The sequence below is a fragment of the Asterias rubens genome, chromosome 6 (genome assembly GCF_902459465.1).
Source record: "Asterias rubens chromosome 6, eAstRub1.3, whole genome shotgun sequence".
NCBI classification, from domain to species: domain Eukaryota; kingdom Metazoa; phylum Echinodermata; class Asteroidea; order Forcipulatida; family Asteriidae; genus Asterias; species Asterias rubens.
The window spans coordinates 986,364-1,007,355 of NC_047067.1; the positions used below are offsets into that span (position 1 = coordinate 986,364).

General features: G+C 39.9%; 1 protein-coding gene across 1 annotated transcript in view; it reads left to right on the top strand.

The window, feature by feature from the left end:
• The window catches only part of LOC117291895 (nuclear pore complex protein Nup205-like), a 31,606-nt gene that overhangs the window by 7,725 nt on the left and 2,889 nt on the right, over window positions 1-20,992 (top strand). The window contains exons 11-36 of the mRNA XM_033773893.1: window positions 821-946; window positions 1,719-1,869; window positions 3,229-3,440; window positions 4,177-4,359; window positions 4,725-4,982; window positions 5,566-5,748; window positions 6,010-6,257; window positions 6,963-7,083; window positions 7,287-7,542; window positions 8,899-9,156; window positions 9,660-9,815; window positions 10,460-10,558; window positions 11,030-11,280; window positions 11,783-11,974; window positions 12,504-12,771; window positions 13,011-13,249; window positions 14,711-14,902; window positions 15,153-15,274; window positions 15,761-15,920; window positions 16,409-16,541; window positions 17,174-17,440; window positions 17,629-17,709; window positions 18,254-18,420; window positions 19,460-19,583; window positions 20,207-20,335; window positions 20,579-20,676. Coding sequence (XP_033629784.1) covers window positions 821-946; window positions 1,719-1,869; window positions 3,229-3,440; window positions 4,177-4,359; window positions 4,725-4,982; window positions 5,566-5,748; window positions 6,010-6,257; window positions 6,963-7,083; window positions 7,287-7,542; window positions 8,899-9,156; window positions 9,660-9,815; window positions 10,460-10,558; window positions 11,030-11,280; window positions 11,783-11,974; window positions 12,504-12,771; window positions 13,011-13,249; window positions 14,711-14,902; window positions 15,153-15,274; window positions 15,761-15,920; window positions 16,409-16,541; window positions 17,174-17,440; window positions 17,629-17,709; window positions 18,254-18,420; window positions 19,460-19,583; window positions 20,207-20,335; window positions 20,579-20,676 — 4,674 coding nt within the window. The remainder of the gene's footprint in view (window positions 1-820; window positions 947-1,718; window positions 1,870-3,228; window positions 3,441-4,176; window positions 4,360-4,724; window positions 4,983-5,565; window positions 5,749-6,009; window positions 6,258-6,962; window positions 7,084-7,286; window positions 7,543-8,898; window positions 9,157-9,659; window positions 9,816-10,459; window positions 10,559-11,029; window positions 11,281-11,782; window positions 11,975-12,503; window positions 12,772-13,010; window positions 13,250-14,710; window positions 14,903-15,152; window positions 15,275-15,760; window positions 15,921-16,408; window positions 16,542-17,173; window positions 17,441-17,628; window positions 17,710-18,253; window positions 18,421-19,459; window positions 19,584-20,206; window positions 20,336-20,578; window positions 20,677-20,992) is intronic.

The following is a 20,992-nucleotide window of genomic DNA, read 5'->3' on the forward strand; positions in this document are numbered from 1 at the left end:
ATGTATGTATGTGTGTGTGAGTTAGTTACCAAACGTACATGTATCTGCTGTGCTGTGTGCGAGTCTCACATTGCATTGCGCTACGAAACAGTCGCATTTTCAAACGTCCGTCAAAATGACATCCAAAAGAAAATATATTTTAGAGCGGGACCGAGTGGTACCTGGCCAAATTAAAGCCAGAGATAAAGGAGTAAAAAATACCTGGAAGTGGTTCTGGTTGGAAAAATAAGACGTAGACGGTAAACTGCTCTCCGAAACCGTCCGGAAAGTGGACAAGCCAGGAATGGCATATTGTGTGATGTGCAAGACGGCAAGCGGGAACAAGTGGCTCTCACCGAACATTGTAAGGCGGCAAAGCATCGGGAGTTGATTAAGTTGAGTAAAACTAACTATCGTTTCCCAGGTAGTTATGAAATTTGCATAAAATTATTATTCCCCCCCCCCCAAACAAAAACAAAAACAAAATCTGATTTTTTTTTTTTTTTTTTTTGGGGGGGGGGAATAATAATTTTCTGCAAATTTCATAATTACCTGGGAAACAATAGTTAGTTTTCCTCAACTTAATCAACTCCCGATGCTTTGCCACCTTAGAATTACGGTGCATACATAGGCAAGGTGTTTTTCCATGTTATTTTAGTAGTATAAAACACTTCACTTTGTCTTTGTCATACATGTACATGCTAAGATTGATCCTACGAGCATAAAAAACCTCAACACTTTTTAGGGTACCATTGTGGGTCTCGAAAAGTTTCCTCTTTTTTTTTCATCGGGCAGTTGCATGCCTGAACTTTACTACATCTGTTTTTCTGTCTGTTATTAGTTGGGTACCCTTTACAGCAGTGATCCTCATGGTTTAGAGCTGCCCTTGGAGTATTGGTGCACACCAGAGAGCAGCCCCTCCGCAAGTGCTACATATATCTCACAGCAACGCCAGTCTCCTAGACAGGTATGGATTAGTTTATTAACCTTGTCAAAATTAGTCCAGGAAAACCAGCGAATAAGTACTGTCTGGGAGAAGGTTTTTTACTTGCTATTAATTCACCTTGTTGGCAATTGGGTGTCAGAGAAACCATGGGAAAAGTTCACAGTGCCTTCCGTTGGTTTCAGTAAACTCTTTATCCGAAGACGGCAGGACGCATTGAACCCATCTTGAGTTAGGACGAGTTACTTGCCTAACGCGAGATAGGATTAATCCTAGCGTTTTGTGAAATCGGCTGCTTGGGTTACACTTGTTTACAAACAGCAGAGACTTATCGCTATTGGAAAGCATGCAGGGTGGTCTCATTATGTCTTACTAAAATCTACTCTACACTATACATCTTAGACACTATACATCTTAGTAAAATACAATGACCCCTAAACCTTCTAGTTTGCTCCACAAATCCAGTCAAGCTGCAGAACTCTCATCAGGAAACATTGGCATAGAGCATGCCTTTAGTGCATCGGGGTGTGCCTTTCAGCAAGTAAAACCATGTCTCTCGGAGGTACAGTCTGATGGCATTCCAACCAAAAATTGACATGTTAGAATTGTTGTTTGACTACCTGTCCTGGATTAATTTTGTCAAGCCCCCTTAACAAAGCTTAAAAGAAGTCCAGGTACAAGAGACTGCACCTTAGAGTTGACATAAGCTTTGTGGTAGAGTCAAAGTGTTGGATTCATTCTCAACTTTACAATATTGCACACAAAACAGCTAGTACATTGACTTTTGATCTCCTAGGCAAGCTTGTTCAAGTTTATCCGAATGGCTGGTGATTTGTTGCCACCTTCTCTGTATGTTTCCTACATGGAGATGTTATGTGGTCTCGCTAATGGTGAAGAAAGTGCTCATCATTGCTTCAATCTCTTAAAGATGAACGGCCTCGGAGCAGGTAAGGAAACTACTTTCACTCTCACCCAATCTCATCCATGCCACTGTGACGATTAGTATAGCATGCAAGCAGGGCTTGAGTTTTACACTGGAGCACAGGGCATCGCCAGTAGTGTTAGTTAGTGTGAGGCCAGTAAACATCATGAACGTTCAAGTCAAGTGGTTATGAGTTTTACACTGGACCACAGGGCCTCGCCAGTAGTGTTAGTTAGTGTGAGGCCAGTAAACATCATGAACGGTCAAGTCAAGTGGTTATGAGTTTTACACTGGACCACAGGGCCTCGCCAGTAGTGTTAGTTAGTGTGAGGCCAGTAAACATCATGAACGGTCAAGTCAAGTGGTTATGAGTTTTACACTGGACCACAGGGCCTCGCCAGTAGTGTTAGTTAGTGTGAGGCCAGTAAACATCATGAATGGTCAAGTCAAGTGGTTATGAGTTTTACACTGGACCACAGGGCCTCGCCAGTAGTGTTAGTTAGTGTGAGGCCAGTAAACATCACGAACGGTCAAGTCAAGTGGTTATGAGTTTTACACTGGACCACAAGACCTCGCCAGTAGTTTTAGTTAGTGTGAGGCCAGTAAACATCATGAACGTTCAAGTCAAGTGGTTATGAGTTTTACACTGGACCACAGGGCCTCGCCAGTAGTGTTAGTTAGTGTGAGGCCAGTAAACATCATGAACGGTCAAGTCAAGTGGTTATGAGTTTTACACTGGACCACAGGGCCTCGCCAGTAGTGTTAGTTAGTGTGAGGCCAGTAAACATCATGAACGGTCAAGTCAAGTGGTTATGAGTTTTACACTGGACCACAGGGCCTCGCCAGTAGTGTTAGTTAGTGTGAGGCCAGTAAACATCATGAACGGTCAAGTCAAGTGGTTATGAGTTTTACACTGGACCACAGGGCCTCGCCAGTAGTGTTAGTTAGTGTGAGGCCAGTAAACATCATGAATGGTCAAGTCAAGTGGTTATGAGTTTTACACTGGAGCACAGGGCCTCGCCAGTAGTTTTAGTGTGAGGCCAGTAAACATCATGAACGGTCAAGTCCAGTGGTTATGAGTTTTACATTGGAGCACAGGGCCTCGCCAGTAGTGTTAGTTAGTGTGAGGCCAGTAAACATCATGAACGGTCAAGTCCAGTGGTCTTGGGTTTTTCAATCGATTGTAATATCTTAAACCCAAAAATTACATTCATACAATTCAAAGGTTGACTATTTTTTATAATTATAAGCCCCTTGAGACGCACGTAGATAAAACACTCCATAAAAAGTAGTTATACTATTATTATTAATCAAGGTTTTACTGGAGCTTGACGATAACTATTTTTATTTCATTTATAATTGTAAAAGAAAAATTTGTTTTCAGGTGGAAGTGGCAGCGCTGTGTCCTGGGATCACTTCTTTCTCTCTATTAACCGCTACTACAACACCCTCCGCCATGAGGTGACTAGTTCCCCCCATCATGAAATGGCGCAGCCCCACTCAATGCATAGGTATGCTGTTAACAAGGGGATCACTCCACAAGAGATGGAGGGGTTGTTGGCCGTGCTCAAGTTGACGCAAGTTGTTGCTAAATGGGTATGTTCAACCAATTAGGACTGTTACGAAGACAAATCCTTTAAACATAAAAATCATATGCTATTCGATATTGTAAAATTTGATTGTAACAAAGTATGTAGTTGTTTATAGACCATGTGACATGTGACATAAGATGTTTACAAAAGAGCCACAAAGTCTGGACTTCCTGCAAGCACAGCTCTATGGAAAAACAACAAATCCAACCTGATATTTAATGGAGGTTGTACTGTTCGAGTTTTATCAACTTTTGATTCGAAAAAAGTGGGCACATCTCAAAAAAAGTTCAGCTGTTATTTCTATAACTGTTGAATTTATCAGAAAATGATAACACAAAATGAAAAGTTTCCCATATACGACCATTCTGGTAACATCGCCTGTCTGGAAATGCCATAGAATTTACAAAGTCAATCTTTTTGTTAAAGGTTACAAGGTCTATTTTGTTTCAATACTGGAAAAAGTTTCCGTATGGCGCCACCACTTTTTTATTTGATGTGAAATAATATAGTGTCTACTTTACCTCAATGAGATATCCCTTTTTGTAACAATGAGTGAAAAAGTGGTGGAGCCATACGGAAAGATATCCCAATACTGAAGCATACCACTCAATCTATATTGGTTAAGTCCAAATAACTTACGTGTTGGGGTCAGTACCATGGAGATGTCTATTCATAAAAACATGTGGCGTCTATATTTAAAATAATTGGTCAAATTGTTGTTTGTTTCCCTCTAATGAAAGGATGACAATGCAAGGATACTACTGTGTGAGAACCAATCATGGCTCCCTCTTGTCTTGCTAATGGGCCTGCTCAGCTGCAGTGTACCTCCAAAGTTGAAAGGTCAATGTCTACGCACCCTTGCTACATTAGCACAGTCTCCAGAGGTTGGTGCTATGCTCTGGCAGTCCTTAGAAGTCTCACAGGTAAATCACATTAAGTTACTTATAAATGATCCAAACATAGGGTTTTTATTCAAGTATTTTTTGTCTTTTGCCCATTTTGATTTAGTCAATGCATTGGAAGATCTTTGTTTTTTTGTCAGGATAAAGTTGGCAAATGATGTAACAATCCAGATATTCCACAGGCAGTTTACTCTGGTGGGTTTCGAACCCATGACCTTTGCAATTCTAGAGCAAATATCTTCCACTACACCACACAAAGTGAATAGTGCTTCACACATTGGTGTATCAGTAAAACACAAGTAATATTCTGTATCCCCAATGCAAATTTAACATCTATCATAATCCGTCTTGATATCATTATCTGTTTTCTTAACAATCATCTTCAGATCATCCCGACAGTCCACCTCCCTGGATCCCCCAGCTCCGGGATCCCAGTCGAGCTAGATGAGATAGAATCATCCAATGAGGAGTACCCTTTAACCTGTGGCTTCTTGGAGTTAATAAGTACCCTAATGAATCTACCGATACCAACGATGCTTGGTGCAGGGTACAGGGCGCCTGGTTTTGATCCTTACCTAGAGTTCCTGAGAGATACCGTGTTCTTGAAGTACAAGTGGAGAGCGTATAGAGACCCTGGGGAAAAGGTATGTCAAGGAGATTTGAAAGTAAGAATAAGAATTAACTATTAATTGTAAACTTGCAGGTACAACCATGTGAAGAATCTGTTTTAGAGGAGTAATGGCTTTAAAAAGAGACATTGTGTTCGAGCAGTATACTCTTCTCATGCATCAGCATGATCACAGAGCATGTACAATCAACTATTTGTCAGGTTTTATGCTTCAAAAAGAATTGGCACTTGTATAGCCTCCCTCGCACCAACCTGAACTTTAACTTGGAGACTGCTGAAGTTAGTAAGAGACTAAGAGTTAATAGATGGAAATTTGCATCTGGGATAAAGAATATTAATTTTGGTTTTACCCATAAACATAATCTTGGTGGTCTTGTTGGTAAGACACTACTCTAGAATTGCAAAGGTCGGTGGTTCGAATCCCACCAAAGTAATATGCCTGTGATTTGTTCACAGAGCTCGGGAAAGTACTGAGTATACAGTGCTAACACACATCGGTGTATGTGTTCAACCAAAATCAATAGACTAAGAGTTGTTATCAGCCCTGTTATGAATTGTTGTTCACCCCTGAATTCTTGTTTATTTTCCCCCTCCTTCAGTGGGAAGTAGCGGCTGGTGTGACTTCAATCTTCTGTAAGATTCTTCAAGACTACACTCCGCAGCCTCAAGACTTTGTGGATCATCCTGTTGAGATTCAGGGAGGTGGGGTGGGCGTAGCCAATAAGCCCCCCGGTCATCATCTCATGGTGCACATGCTGAATAACAGCGCCATGCTCAAACTGGTAAGTCGACCGGAAAAACTTCACTGCATGTTTGTGCAATCATGTGCTTAGGTTATTTATTAAATGACTGGTTTCGTTTTCATAAACCGGTTAACATTATTCACTACTATAAAGCTTACATATAGGCTAATTGTGTACGTCCCATGAAGGTTTAGACAACTTTTCGATTTCTCATTTCATTTGTTTTACATGGGTTAGAGTTATAATGGTTCATTATTTCAACTGATCAATTAGCAATAGTTTTTGTTTCTTTTTGTTTAGGTTCTTCAAGTAATCGACGAGGTCACCCAGCTCCTAGACCAGTATCGACCCATTCCGGGCAAAGCCAACATGGAGAAGTGCACCCTCATGTGTCTTCAGTTGGTTCAGTTTGCACTAGAGAAGCAAGACGCATTCATTGACCTGGTTAGATTGCAGGGGTCAGGGATCATGGTCAGCACAATGGATGAATTGTTAATGGCCATCAATCCAAGAACAGGAGACGCTGACCATTTGGTCAATATTGCAAAGTGAGAACATTTTGGTATTTATACTTTTTTTTTAACCTTGCTCTAGTCAAATCTCACTCTGGTTGACTTTTCTTTGTTCAGCCCAGAATTAAATAAAATTTACCTACTTGGCTTCCTGTGTGTTTTATTAATTTATATTTGAAACAAAAGTTGCCTCCACTTAAGGTGATCCTCTGGCTGTCGCTTCCCAGTTTTTATCTTAAACTTGGGTGTGATCCCTGGCACAACAATTAATGGTTGTATAGTTTCAGACTGGGACCCCTGAACCAAAATTTTGACCAAACAGGCATGTTAATCCGGAGGTCATAATTCCAAATCCCACTCTAGTAAATGTTCTTAGTTCAACCAAAAATAATTAAAATTTACCCAGTCAGTTTCCCTTTTGGTTTATTACTTGATATTAAAATATTTCTATGGCATTTACAAAGATTATCATAGTTGCTGTTTTTATTATTTGCAAAAACACCAATGCAAAAATGTTGTATTTAAAAGCACGCTGTTTCAAATCATGTACCCACTGACCGTGGGCAAAACAATAATTTGTGTGATTCAATTTTTTTAGGTTCAGAAATCTATTACTTCTCAAAGCTTTTGATAATCTCATACATTGTGACTACCTGCTATTTTGAAGGTAGCTGTTGATAAATCTCATACATTGTAAATACCATTGCATCATGAAATATTATATTTATTTGTGTCCCTCAGGTTTGTAACCCACAGTGACACCCATGCTGCACATGCCTTGGCAAGTACTAAAATATTATACAGTACAGTCCGAGCCTCCAACATGCAGGCTGAGATTGTAGGACTCTTCACTGCAAAGCAGGTAGGTTATTATTAGGATATACTGGAATTGGTGACTACAGCTAGGGCTGTTACTAAGGGTGTTGCTAAGGATGTCCTATTCTTCAATGCATGATGATGTGTGGATCCATCAGTCTTTCAAACTTCTTGTTACTAAAGTTTGTTTTCTACAAATAATTCTTGTCATAGAAGTGAAAGAAAACTAAATTCTGCCTTTTTTTTAAGGATGTACGTACAAATCTCTTGCGTGGATTTGTCGATTGCTTAGAGACAGATGATCCTGAAGAATTTGAGTCTGAGAATCCATCATTAGAGACGGACGTCATTGAGGAAGATGCAGCAAGGATCCGAAGCGATACCCGCCTGGTGGTCATGCGTCTCTTACTCTATTCCCTAGAGCAACCAACTCCAAACCTTGCGCACTTCCTTCTCGGTTATGAATATCGCAAACCGGCGAGTAAGACCAATCTTCAAGACCCAGGTTCGTACAAAGGGGAACAAAAGTCAAACTTATGTGCATCTGAGGGAACATCTCAAATGTCTAAATGGTTTCAATGTTCTAAATGGATTGGCTGGGTATTCCAGCAGATGCACATAGATTGGTTTGTTGGACTGCAAGAGTGATCCATTTCAGAATTTTATCATGTGATAAATTCCAGACTTTTATCTAAATTCATACTTTTTTTTGTACCACTCAGGTGAAAAAATCTTGCTGGTATTTTCTTTAGATATGACAAAATGCTACTAATGTATTTCCTTTACTAGTGCTGAGTATTCTATTACCAGAAGCTCCTTGAAATCTATAAGTCCAGGAGTTACCTAGAGGTGCAAAAGCTCCTTGAAATCTATCAGTCCAGGAGTTACCTAGAGGTGCAAAAGCTTCTTGAAATCTATAAGTCCAGGAGTTACCTAGAGGTGCAAAAGCTCCTTGAAATCTATAAGTCCAGGAGTTACCTAGAGGTGCAAAAGCTTCTTGAAATCTATCAGTCCAGGAGTTACCTAGAGGTGCAAAAGCTTCTTGAAATCTATCAGTCCAGGAGTTACCTAGAGGTGCAAAAGCTTCTTGAAATCTATCAGTCCAGGAGTTACCTAGAGGTGCAAAAGCTTCTTGAAATCTATCAGTCCAGGAGTTACCTAGAGGTGCAAAAGCTCCTTGAAATCTATAAGTCCAGGAGTTACCTAGAGGTGCAAAAGCTTCTTGAAATCTATAAGTCCAGGAGTTACCTAGAGGTGCAAAAGCTTCTTGAAATCTATAAGTCCAGGAGTTACCTAGAGGTGCAAAAGCTTCTTGAAATCTATCAGTCCAGGAGTTACCTAGAGGTGCAAAAGCTCCTTGAAATCTATCAGTCCAGGAGTTACCTAGAGGTGCAAAAGCTTCTTGAAATCTATCAGTCCAGGAGTTACCTAGAGGTGCAAAAGCTTCTTGAAATCTAGAGGTGCAAAAGCTTCTTGAAATCTATCAGTCCAGGAGTTACCTAGAGGTGCAAAAGCGATCATTTAAACATGCCTTCTGTTATTTAGATCCTAGTTTCAGTCCGTTTTGTCAGTGGAAACTCTCATCCCTGATATTCCTTCTTGCAGGTACAAAAAAATTTTCTACAATCTCTTTTGTGGGAGTGTTGGCACTGAAAATAGCCAATGTGGTTTTGATGTTTTAAAAAGTATCTTCTCTTCTGCTCTTCTTCTGGAGAATTAACTATACTGTTCAAAACATTGAGACCACACCAACTCTTCACAGAGCCAACATTCTTTCCAAAAGAGATTTACAAGTGGTTGTTCTTGCATGTTATCTAGTTATAGTTACTTTCAACTCATGATCTTTGATTTCTCCCAACAGGTGTGCTTGGTTCTCCCCGTACCTGCCTACACTCCATCCTAAACATCCTGTCCCTAGACCGTGACGCAAACTCACGCTCCGGCCCATCAGCCATCCATTCCATGCCTCAGCTAGCCGAGCTAGCCTATGAGATGATTTACCGTCTCTGCGCTAACAGGGAAACATCGGATCCAACGATGAGGTACCTCAGAGCTTCACAGGATTTCTTCTACAGTCAGCTCAGACATGTGCCCTTCAATAAGGCTTCGGCATCTCAGAGTTAGTATGACCTTGCTATTGTCACACAATTCTTACTTTTATTTCTCATAAACCTTCTCATAAAGGTAGGGGCATACTTTGGTAAGGACCTTCAAAAAGGATGTAATTCCTATCTGAAAGTCTCTTGTTTAAATAAATACGGTAATTGTAGTAAGCACCCTGAGAGATGATTTCATCTGAAACACACCAGTTGGTTGGAAATCAAATGTTGAAAAACTTGAATCACCACAACTCACCTCAAGGCAAGTTTTGAAGATTTAAATTTCCATGGTGTCCATTTGTTGATGCAGCGGTCCGAGATGTGGTTGTACTCGCCGTCACCTCACTAAATATGGATGGATTCGTCCTTGATGTATTCGGCTAAAACTTTCACAGGTGACTTTGCTGTGGGTTTGAGTCTGGACAGTACTTGTGGAATCTTGTGGCATCGTCCAGTTCAGCAGGAGAGTATACCGATAGTAATAGGGTTCTAATCAGCCGGTTCTGGTGATTCTATTATTCAGGAAACATTGAGGAGAGGTTACTTTTGAATCAGCAATCCTGGCTTCTGAAGGCTGTAGCAACTGAGATCAGATTAACTGCGATTAATCGTCAACGTTCACATCTTCAGAGATTGTTAAGGCTTCTTCTTGAAGATTCACCCTCCGTTCTATTTGAAGGTGAGTTAAAAATGCCTTGGGCACTTCTGTCTAAGTTTATTGGCCAATATGACACCCTGCGTATTGGCTGTTCAAAGTCAGCGTATTGCACTATTTTAGCTGCTCATCTGTGCGTCAAGTTTGCTTGAAGATAAATTCTTTATCAGGCGCGATCGAGGAATACGGAAGTGTAGCAGTTCTTAATTTCATATCCAACTCGAATATGGGCGTAGAGGCGCTATTTTTCTCTGTATTTCACTTGTGCTTGTGCAATACCTAATAAAGTTCGTTAACCGTTAGACCCCAGAGCAGTGTCGATCATGCACAAAGACACAGCCTGAGGAGTTGACTGAGGATGCATTCATGTTATCTGTTTGGGATGGCAGAATTGCGGTCACTGGCTATAAACATTTTGTGTGTGGTATATTCAGTAAATGATGTTGCAACTAAAAATTCATATTTTTCACTAAAAAATAATAAGTAGTAAATTGAGAAATAGCCGACCCTCATCTGGGTCAAATTTTATAGAGCTGCCTAAGCACAAAAAGAACCCACGCACAACAAAATTATGCTTACCAAAATGAGGTTACCAGCCAAGCTACCATTTCACATGTACAATTAGCCGACTTCTGCAGTGCCTAATGATATATATTGTGTTATTAAAGATGAGGGTGTTGAGGATGCTGGAGATGTGACTCTCATCACTGAACGTGGAGCTCTTGGTTTAAGTGCAATGCAACAAGTAGGACAGAGTAGAGTTGCAGGTAAGTACAGGAATCTAACACCCGATTCTGAAAAACAAAACTTTGTAAGGAGTAACTTATTAATAGCAGGCAAGATGTTCTTCCTACTTTAGTCTGTTTTCTGATTTATTTACTTGGAAAAGTCAGCTTACTTGTACTTTTAATGAGGCCTGAATTTTGTTTTACCTCCTACACCAAGTGTGCATGTAGGTCAGCCCTGGTACTAGATCAAATTTCATACTTTTTTCCTTGGACCAAATATCATGACTTCACCATTTAACTTGTGGATACAACCGTGCAAAATTCTCTTTAGTGAGAAGTTATCTCTTTCTCAAAACTATGTTACTTCAGAGGGAGCCGTTTCCTACAATGTTTATAATATCAACAGCTCTCCATCGTTATCAAGTACGTTTTTTATGCCTATATATATTTTGAGTAATTACTAAAAGTGTCCAGTGCTTTTAAAATACTCTTCCTGTTTGCCATCACTAGGCACCCAAGTACGACGTAAGATCCTGACCTCCCTAGACTGCATCGACCTGGTCCAAGACCTCCCGCCTCATCTACGTCTTGAATACATCGACCCGGCTAAGATGGAGAAGATGATCAGCGCTTGTGAGCAGCCAAGTGAGCGTGGTGTCGCTTCCCTCTGTGATGTCCGTCTCTTACATCATTACTTAACGTTGAACTTAAACAGTCTTCAAGGCTCTTCAGCTGTTGGACAACGACCTCTTGTTATGCAGGTCAGTAAAAGAATTTAGTTGTTGTAGTATCAACAAAATATAGATTCAGCCAGTGTTCTCCCTTAATGGTGGTCCAAAGGGCAAATTCTAGTTTAAAACCAAAAGACCAGACGGAATTCTTTCCAAGTGGTCCGGCTGGCTGGTTCAGTGTTTAAAAACATCTTTATTTCGTTTAAAAAATAGACTAGTGACAGAACTTGTGAAATGACATCTGTGTTAGTTCTTGGAATGCAGAATACAGACCAAAATGACCAGCAATGTGTGGGTGATAAAGCCATTCAGTGGGAGACTTCATCAATCATTTGTCAAATTCAGAGTTCAAAATAAAAACAGAGTTAATCAAGTGGTTATGTTGGAAAGTTCTAAAAGCAACCTGGGCACACTTGGTTTCTTTTGGGTTAGAAAACCCAAGTGATTCTCAAAGATGAACCGCTACTGATCATCCTTTCAATCTCGTCAAACTCATATTATCAATTTTGTTTGTGTGTTAATCATTCACCAGGAAATTGAAGCTGTCCTTCTGAACGTAGCAGAGCGCAACAACTTCCGTCAAGTGCTGGCCGCTAAACGTCATAACTTTGATGCTTGGAGGCAGGTGACTGAGGTCATTCTGACGTCTTGTCCGGCTGAAGTCTTACCCTCAGGAGTCAAACAGAAAGTTGTCATTGAACTACTCCAGGAACTTCTAGCTAAGGTTTGTCATACTAGATGATGGTGTTAAGTTTTGAAAGCAATTGCTTGTTTTGCATGATGTTTGCCTAGTGAGACGAGAGAAGGACAACGTCAAAGATGAGGCATCCTTTGTTTCATTCCCAGCAATAAATAATAATAAAAACAACTACCTTTCTCTGTGTTTGACAATGTGCCACACAATGACTGATGAGTGGGCAATTTCTGAAATCAGTTAATATTAGGTTTGCGGTAACACCATGTGTATATCTACTTGCCAAGGAGGATTATGTTCTTTTGAGAATTTGTCTTGCTATATTCTACTACCGCAGAGTATATTTTCGAAATTCGGGAGACTTTTCAGTTCTAAAAAGAACTGTCCTGTTTTTAAACTACTACTTGAGCGGAAGGTAGGAAATTGGCCGGGACTACTACTTTAGCTTTAGTCTGAAAGCTGAATGTTAGGAGCTCTGGGGTGCAACTTGATTCAAGTAACTGCTCAACACCCGAATGCACAATGATTCATGAGTTCTTACTTGTTTGATTATGTCCAGGTTTGCAACGAAGATGTGACCCCTGACCTTGCCTCTCCAGTGGGCGGAGTTCTGCTGACTCTCATGGCCTCATTGAGGGAGTGTATCCTGAGCGATGAAACCCAGAGTATTCCACAGCTACTCTCTGCTCAGTACGTCCAAGCCTTAGATGGATCCATGATGACAGGCGTCAGGGGTGATAGTCATCAATCACTCAGAGGGCTTGGGGTTGAGGTTGTGGCTTTAACCTCTATCCTGAAGGAGCTGCTGAAGTTCATCATCATATCAGGTGGGTATTGTTTGTTAAAATTATGTTTTGATTTTCATACAAGCTGCTCAAGCATAAGAAAATCGCTAAGCCCATTAAAGAGATGCTTACCAGAATAAGATTACAAGCCAAACAATCTGTACCATCTGTGACTGGTATCCTGCTCACATTAGCTGAGCAGAAAACATTTAAGCAAAAGTATGAAATTGTAGTAGCAAGGATAACAAAAACTTGTTATGAATATTTTGCACCTATTGCAGGAGGTAGCCAGCAGAGGGTAAGAGCAAACCTCTACGGAGCTCTCTTAAACTACCTTCACATCCCTCAGAAGCCTAGAGAGATCCCTACCCTTCAAGACAACGCTATGGTTCTTAACTCAGCTCTACTAGATGAGTATGAGTGTGTCACAGCGTCTAACCTCGCTGTCATGCAGGAGTATGGAGAAGGATTGATGGATCTGGTGTGTCGAGATGCAAGTGATGGTCATGGTGTGGGAAGGGTAAGTTTTGCCGGAAGGCTTACGTCTTTAAAATCGGAAGAACAAAAAATTATTTCACACTGCTTTCCCCTTTCTACAGTTAAGTTCCCCCTCCAGAATGCTCCTCAAGCTTTGCATAGTTACCTAAGAGTAGGTGAACATCGACACACAACTCTGTATGAATGTGTATGGCACAATGATACCAGGGTTTGCTCATCTTGAGGTTGCTTTACAAAAGCGTGCCCCGAACCATTTGACACAGCTACTGTGTTTATGGTATGAGCAATTCAAATGTAAGCAGTAACTAATGACTAAGCAAGTGGGGTGTTGTGACTGAGCGGACAAGAGCACCGAACACAAGCTCTGGTGTTTCTGTTAAGCAGAGTGTGCGTTTTGAATCCCGGTTGAGACACCTGTGTCCCTGAGCAAGACACTTGACTATATAATTGCTTCTCTCCACCCAGGGCTAAATGGGTACCTGTGAGGGCAGAGATGGTTCTTGTGATTGATTTAGCTTACAGTGCTACATATTTGTTGCACAGGCTGTATACTCCCTCAGGGATCTGAGATGGTTTCAGGAATGACATGGCGCAATGATCAGGGTAAAGTCACCTGGAAATGTAAAAACAAATTTCAAACAGTAGAGTGTATGTTCCTGAACAATAAATTTTTTTGAGTAATTGTTTGTAACGATTTATATGTTTAAAAAATAAATAAAATTGTGTGGGGAGTGACTCCACCTACCCCTTTTGTGACGTCAATCGAGGAAGACTTTGCCTCGATCGAACATCGAACACGCGTACGTGCAAGTACATTCAAGTTTATACGTTTGGAAAAAGTTTTTTTCTTAAATTTTTTTGGGCAATGTCGACCAGGTTGCTGCTGGATGCAGCAAAACAACTAAAGATGGGGTCAGTTTGCAAAGTGGTCCGGTCCGACGTCTTTTCCAGCGCTGTGCAAAAAACACTTCTGGAATACACTACAAATTTTGACATGAAGAGAAAAGTTCTTTTCTAAAACATAACGCCATCCCAACAATTTTGCCAGCTAGTTGGGAAGTTGAAGAAGGTACCTAAAAGACGTAACGAACCTAAAGGATCATTTGCCTAACAGGGACAAATCAGGTATTGTTTCAACTTTGAGTGCATGGTTTTAGCTTGCGCCAAGCTTCACTATCTTGTGTTGGCACTGCATGCGATTCATCGTGCCTCGATTGACGTCACGAAAAGCGCCCTCTCGGGTCGGGCTTATTTTCAAATTTGGAAATAACATTGAAAGTAATTTGTTTAAACCTTATTTAATTGTTTATTCATATTCCACTCATCAAAACACATATTTTAGTGACAGAAGCTTTGTTTGACAAAATACCACTTTCAGGTGATTTTAATAATGTTGGAGGCGCTTTTTGACATGGTGTACAAAGAGCTATATAAAAAAAATCAAATCTTACTTGTAAATGGCTTATTGTCAATATTATTATAGATGCTTGCCCTGTCCGTCCTTGACACCATCATCGGTATTGATAAGCGAGGTGATTGGTTAGCCTTCCTGTCCACCAAGGGATATCTGCGTCATTTTATTGAGAACCTCTCTCAACAAGACCAGGAACTCCAAGAGTCACTTCAGCCGACCCCTGAACCTCTCAAAGCACTATTCATCTTTGAGTCACAAATGGTAAGGAAAGTCATGGATCACACCAATCCCCACTTCTGAAGTCACCTTGGTCTTCTCCTTTCAATATATATCTTGTAGATTTTGTTTAAGATTTGTTTACTTTTTTGACCTCATTTATGCCTAATGGTACGGGCATACTTTGGGTTTTGTCAGCTTAATGCTGATTTACAGGCAAAGTTATCAAACAAGAGTCACATGATTAGTAAGAAAATTAAAGATACCCATGTAACGCAACTGTTTTTCTTTGTAGTCTCTACTGAAGAAGATAGCTCTGAATGCAGTTGGTGCCCAGTCATTGCTACGAGCAGGACTCATGGCAAGACTGTCTGCCTGTCGATTTCTTGACCTTCGACCTGAACATAGCACACAAAGGTAAGTACCAACGATGAATAATTTTTCTCAAAGAGTCCTATTCCACGTAAGCTTGTTCAGTCATAGCATACATCTTTGTTTTTGACTGAAAAAGGGATGCCTTGCAAATGAAATCCATGCAAGTGATTTCTTAGGATTTTTTCCTGATTTCATAATTATATCACTACACACGTTCTATAGACGGACAATTATTTTGCTTTGGATATGGTCTAGATTTAGGTGAAATTAGGCCAGGCTATGACCATCCCTTCCAATAGTTTGCTGAAGACAACTAGAACCTGCTGGTCGAAATGTTGAAAACAAACCAAACGGCTCTTCTCTGAGCCAACACTTCTTCTAAAATAACTTTTTCACTTTGTTGTAACCCACAAGAATAATAACAAATGACTGTGCATAGTTAACCACTGTTTTAGAAATGCACTGAGCCTTGTTGGCCAACAGTTGTTTGTTTGACCTTTACTCTCTGACCTGTGTTTGACCTTACAGCCGTTTAAGAGTAGCATCTTCCAGCCTGGAGCCAGTAGAGGTTGAGACATTCATTCCTGGCATCATGCAGCGCTATCGTCAGCTTCTGTTCCCTGTCTTGAGGTTGTGTATAGCAGTTCTCACGTCACTGGGGAGTCAAAATAAAGAGGCAGCCAATCAGGTGAGGGTCTCATGACAACGGACCCCTTAAGTTAATCAATACAAACATCTCAAATCACTTCTGCTTTCATCTCAAGGTTACTTGTCATTGCATTGTTTCTCCATGGATGGAATGATTGTTCTCATAACATTGCAAAAAAACAAAACATTGGAAGAAATGTGCTTTATAAATGTTTCTGTTACAGGCATAATATTCTTCCTACTGCAGTCTGTTTTCCAATTTGATTTTTCTCAAAAAAATTGTTATTGATGATACCTAAAAAGTCCATTAAAGCCTGCACCATGGGCGTATGTAGGTCAGCCCTTTTTTCCAAGAACCACATATTATGCCTAGAAATTGGTTCTTATCACTAATTGGAACCAGTAGAAACAGTCGAACGGTTCTGTTTTAAGCATTCTAGGAAAATAAGTGTAGATTCACACCCCTAACTTAAGTGTATTATTTCACGATGTAGAACTAGATTATTATTGTCATTGTGTATCTTTCAGGTGTTGCATTTTGTGGTGTCCCACTCTGAAGTCTTTACAGCCATCTTGAGAGAACAACATACAGAACTTAAGCTAGAGTCACTCCAGGAGCTTGCACTTGCCACCAGCGTCATATGTACTGTTGCAACAGACAGTAAGTGTTTCTGTTTTACTTTTTTTGTCTCACAGGCATAAGTTAATTGGAGTGTGTTGGCTAAGTGGTACAATGCACCGGACTCAAGTTACGGTGTTGTCAATTTACTTTCTCGTCCTGGTCATGGCACTTGTGTCCTTGATCAAGAAACTTGCACCATATTCAAATTGGCGGCTGCGGCTATGATCGTGCTAAGTGTGTTGCTAAGGATGTACTCTACTTTAACACATGAAGATACGGAAATCTAGCTGTAGCCGGAGCTGTATCCACCAATTCAGAAAATTTGCTTTAGAATTGCTTTTTTCTTCAAGCATAGTGTCACTGTTCTTCCCATGTTTTGGCCGATATGCACAAATTGCGACCAATGTGCCGAAAAAAAACTATTTCTGTATATATTATTTGAGCAAACATTTAGAATGCTCCAGATTTCACAGTCAGAATTTAAACACCAAGTAAAAAACATTCCAATACCTCGTTTCAATTCAGCATCCTTCAGCCAAACTTAAAAAAATTTGCTCCAGAGCCCTAGAGCTTTTTAAAATCCTAGGGAGTATCCTGAAAGTTTGTATCATTCAAAAAGAATTTTTTTCAAGGGACAGATGTTGATGATTTATTGTCTTTTTCTTTCACAGTTACGCATTACGACCTCCCAACCTCCCAATTCTCATCTAGCCACGTTCCCCTTCAGACTCATCTGAGTCGCATCCATCGGCAAATCCTCGCTCTCGTCCCACAATTCTGCTCGTTGGATTCCCGTCTGCGAGAACTCAAGAGGCTGGACAATACCACTGAGAAGTCCGAGGCTACAAACGCCCTCTATCAAGAGAGCTCGCGCCAAGTTCTCCTGGAGATATCCAGGAATGTGATTGGCTACTGCAAGAATATCGTTGTCCAATCAGGTATAAGGATACATATTTTAAGAGGTTTTTAGGTTTAAATGGGGATCGTCGTCCTGAATTTTTAATTTTTAGTTCTTAAATAACCTCATGTGCCAAAGTTTAGTTGGAAATGTTTGGGTCTTTTCAGCAAAAATAAACTGAGTGATGAAATTTTAACAATGAGGAACAATATTTGTCTGTGTCTTCAGGTACAACGGCTAAAGACAGTCAGGTGCTTTTCACTCCAAGCCTGCAAGAAGTAACTGTCAGAGACTACCACAAAATGGAAAGTAAGTTGAAACAAAAACTCAAGTCTAAAAGGTAGGGTCATAGATCTGGTTCTGTCAACGTAATGCTGATTTAAAGCCGAAGATATAATGAAAGATGCAATAAAAGTCAGATGTGAAAGTTTTAGCTGAATTCAGTGTCTGCTTGCTGTCACAGTATTTTCACAATAACGTTGAATCCATTCAAGTTTAGTGAGGTGACAGCGAGTACCAGTCGCATCTCTGGCCTCAGAAATGTGAGAAACTATGCTTAAATCATTTCTCAGATTCAAATGTCTTTGGGTGAAAAAGTATTTGAATCATATCGCTTTGAAGGGAAGCCTTGCTCAAAATTATTTATACAATCATCAGCTGCAGTGCCTCTCATCAAGTAAGTTTCTATGGCCCTTTATTATTGGTGTATTTACCAACCTTTGACCCTACCTTTAAATTATTTACCGACAATCTAGGTAACTCTCCCTGAAAAAGTGCTTGTCTAACCAAAATGTATATATAAAAAAAGAGTAGTAAAGACTTTCCTGACTGATCGTTTACATCTCCATTCAAGGTGTTCATCTGTCTTCTCTGGACCTCGCCAAGCCTCCCAGTCTTGGGATCATTGTACGTCACTTACGCCAAGCAGTCAGTGAGTTTACCGCCACCAAGGACAGCCATCACCAGCATCTGCACAAACTCAAGAATGTCGCTGAACTATCCACCGAGGAGCTCAAAGAGGTCAGATGTCTAACAGACCTGGGGTTGATTTCACAACGATAGCCCTAACTTAGGATTTGTCCTAGTACTCCTTAGGAGTTATTAAAAACATTTGGCTAGTCCTTAGTTTGAGATGAGATTAGTCTTAAAGACACTGGACACTATTGGTAATTGTCAAAGAGCAGTCTTCTCACTTGGTGTAGCTCAACATGGATAAAAAAAAACCTGTGAAAATTTGAGCTCAATTGGTCGTCGAAGTTGCGAGCCAATAATGAATGAAAATACCCTTGTCACACAAAGTTGTGTGTTTCAGATATTTGATTTAGAGACCTCAAAATCTAATTCTGAGTTCTCAAAATCAAATTCGTGGAAAAATACTTCTTTCTCGACAACTACGTTACTTCAGAGGGAGCCGTTTCTCACAATGTTTTATACTATCAACAGCTCCCCAATACTAGTTACCAAGTAAGTTTTTATGCTAATAATTATTTTGAGTAATTACCACTATAGTGTCCACTGCCTTTAACTCTTTGTGAAGTCTACCCCTTGGCACCAATGATGTCACACGAATTAGAAACCATCGTTTCTATGCTCAGCTATCGGAAACGCTTTATGTAGTTCTAAGCAGTACGAGTACTAACTAACTGTGACGTCAATAGTACAGGGGTCTGGACTTTTCATTTATCCTCCTTGACTTTCATATTTTCTTGGAAGAGACCAACTCTTGTTAGATGTTTTATACAATGTAATGTGTGTACCTATTACATGTACTGTACATAGCATTCTGTGCCTAACTTTAAATCGTATGAATGGATATTGCACTTTTCTGCAAGTTTCTCCAAAGAAGGAGAAACAGACGCCTTGCATAAACTATGACATTACAAGCCCAAACAGTCCTCTCACTGAGGTCAAAGGAAGGGCTATCATTGGCTGAGAGTTGGGCTTGGTGCATTCACCCTTGCTTGGTTCCCTTGTTTGACCTCAGCGAGGGCAGCCTATTCAAGGTGTCTGAAGGCTCACGATTGACATAACAAAACCCTCTCTCAATTTCGTTCCACAGCTTGTTCAGACAATATCAGGCTCAGAATCAGAGAAGCTTCTATCAAGTCAACGTCTTCAACTGGCGACCAGGAAACTAGCCGATGTTGTCCGCCAGAAAGCCGACGAGTTGGCCCTGCTTTACTGTATCCTTTTTACATGTTTGTTTATTGTAGAGTTTTGGCTCAAGGATAAACAAGTGGGAGTTCTATCAAAACTCATTTCATATTTACGCAGAATATCAAAACTTTACCCTCAAATTGCATTCCCCAATTCATCAGAAAATACTAACAACTTGAGTTATTTTTTTTTTCACGACAGATGATGCTGTTTCAAAACTGAAGTTTCTTTTTAAATTGCGTATGCAACACACAAAATATGCATGAAAGAACTGCAACATGTGAATTAATTGTACATAGCTGTTGTTTATGACGGGTGATAACTTTGGGTCTTGACATTAATTCATGGGTCTCTTGTAACTTACTATTTTTTAATCAGTTAACAAGTTATCATATCAAAGATTGTATTCTTATAGTTTGGTAATTTGTTTTAGTATCAATTCGGAATTAAATTAAGCCATCTTTTTGAAATAATGTTATCAACTGTTGCAATAAGGAAATTCACAGATCAGTTGAAGGACAAATGTCTTAAAAAATTGAGAATCTAACTAGAATTTATTTAGAATGTACAGCTCTTTTGAGAGTATACATATTTCAGATAAGATTTATCTTTTTATAATGATATTACAATCCTTAACTAGGAACTACAGATATGATAGAGTGTAGTATGTTCCTTGTCTGGCGCCACCTAGAGTTTTATCTTGTATATTGTCAACCATCTAAGGATAGCATGTTACATCAGTTCACTCTACCAAGGCAATCACCAAGGAATTTAGCTGGTAAGATTTGACTCAAATGTCCTTTGGTTTTTCTTTTTCTCCATTTCTATTTTATGATAAACAATAAGAAACAATGATAAATCTCAGAAGATGAGCAGAGTCTACTGTTCGAAACGTCCAGACCTTACCAGCTCTTTACAAAAGAATCTGAGAAGCGTTACTATTAGGGATTATTCTACATGCATGGACACATTCGCTCCAGATTTTCGGCTATGTCTCATTGTTTGTGTTTTCTCTGTTCAGACCCATACAGGTTCCTGATTGATGGTGGAGGGGATGACCCTAGCCGTACACCCATCAGTCCAGTCTTACAAGGCATCAAAGATGAAGATATCAAACAGGTAAATAAGACCATTTAGAGACCATTCATTTTTGTATAATCAACACACAAAATGCCCAGACATTGCTAATAATATTGTTTATTTCCTGAATCAAATTTTGTCAGTGAAAATGTCAGCAGAAGTTACATTAAACCGAACAATTATTTAGTTTATGTGTTAAGAAATTGGGATGCTATGTTTAAACAAATATTCTACATTGGAAAATTTTATCCGGACATGACCTTTACTTTGACCTCTTTGTGTGAATGGAATACGGTAAAATCTTGCGGCATCTATTGGCATTTTGGTACATGCAAGCCACTTGTGGTTGCTATGG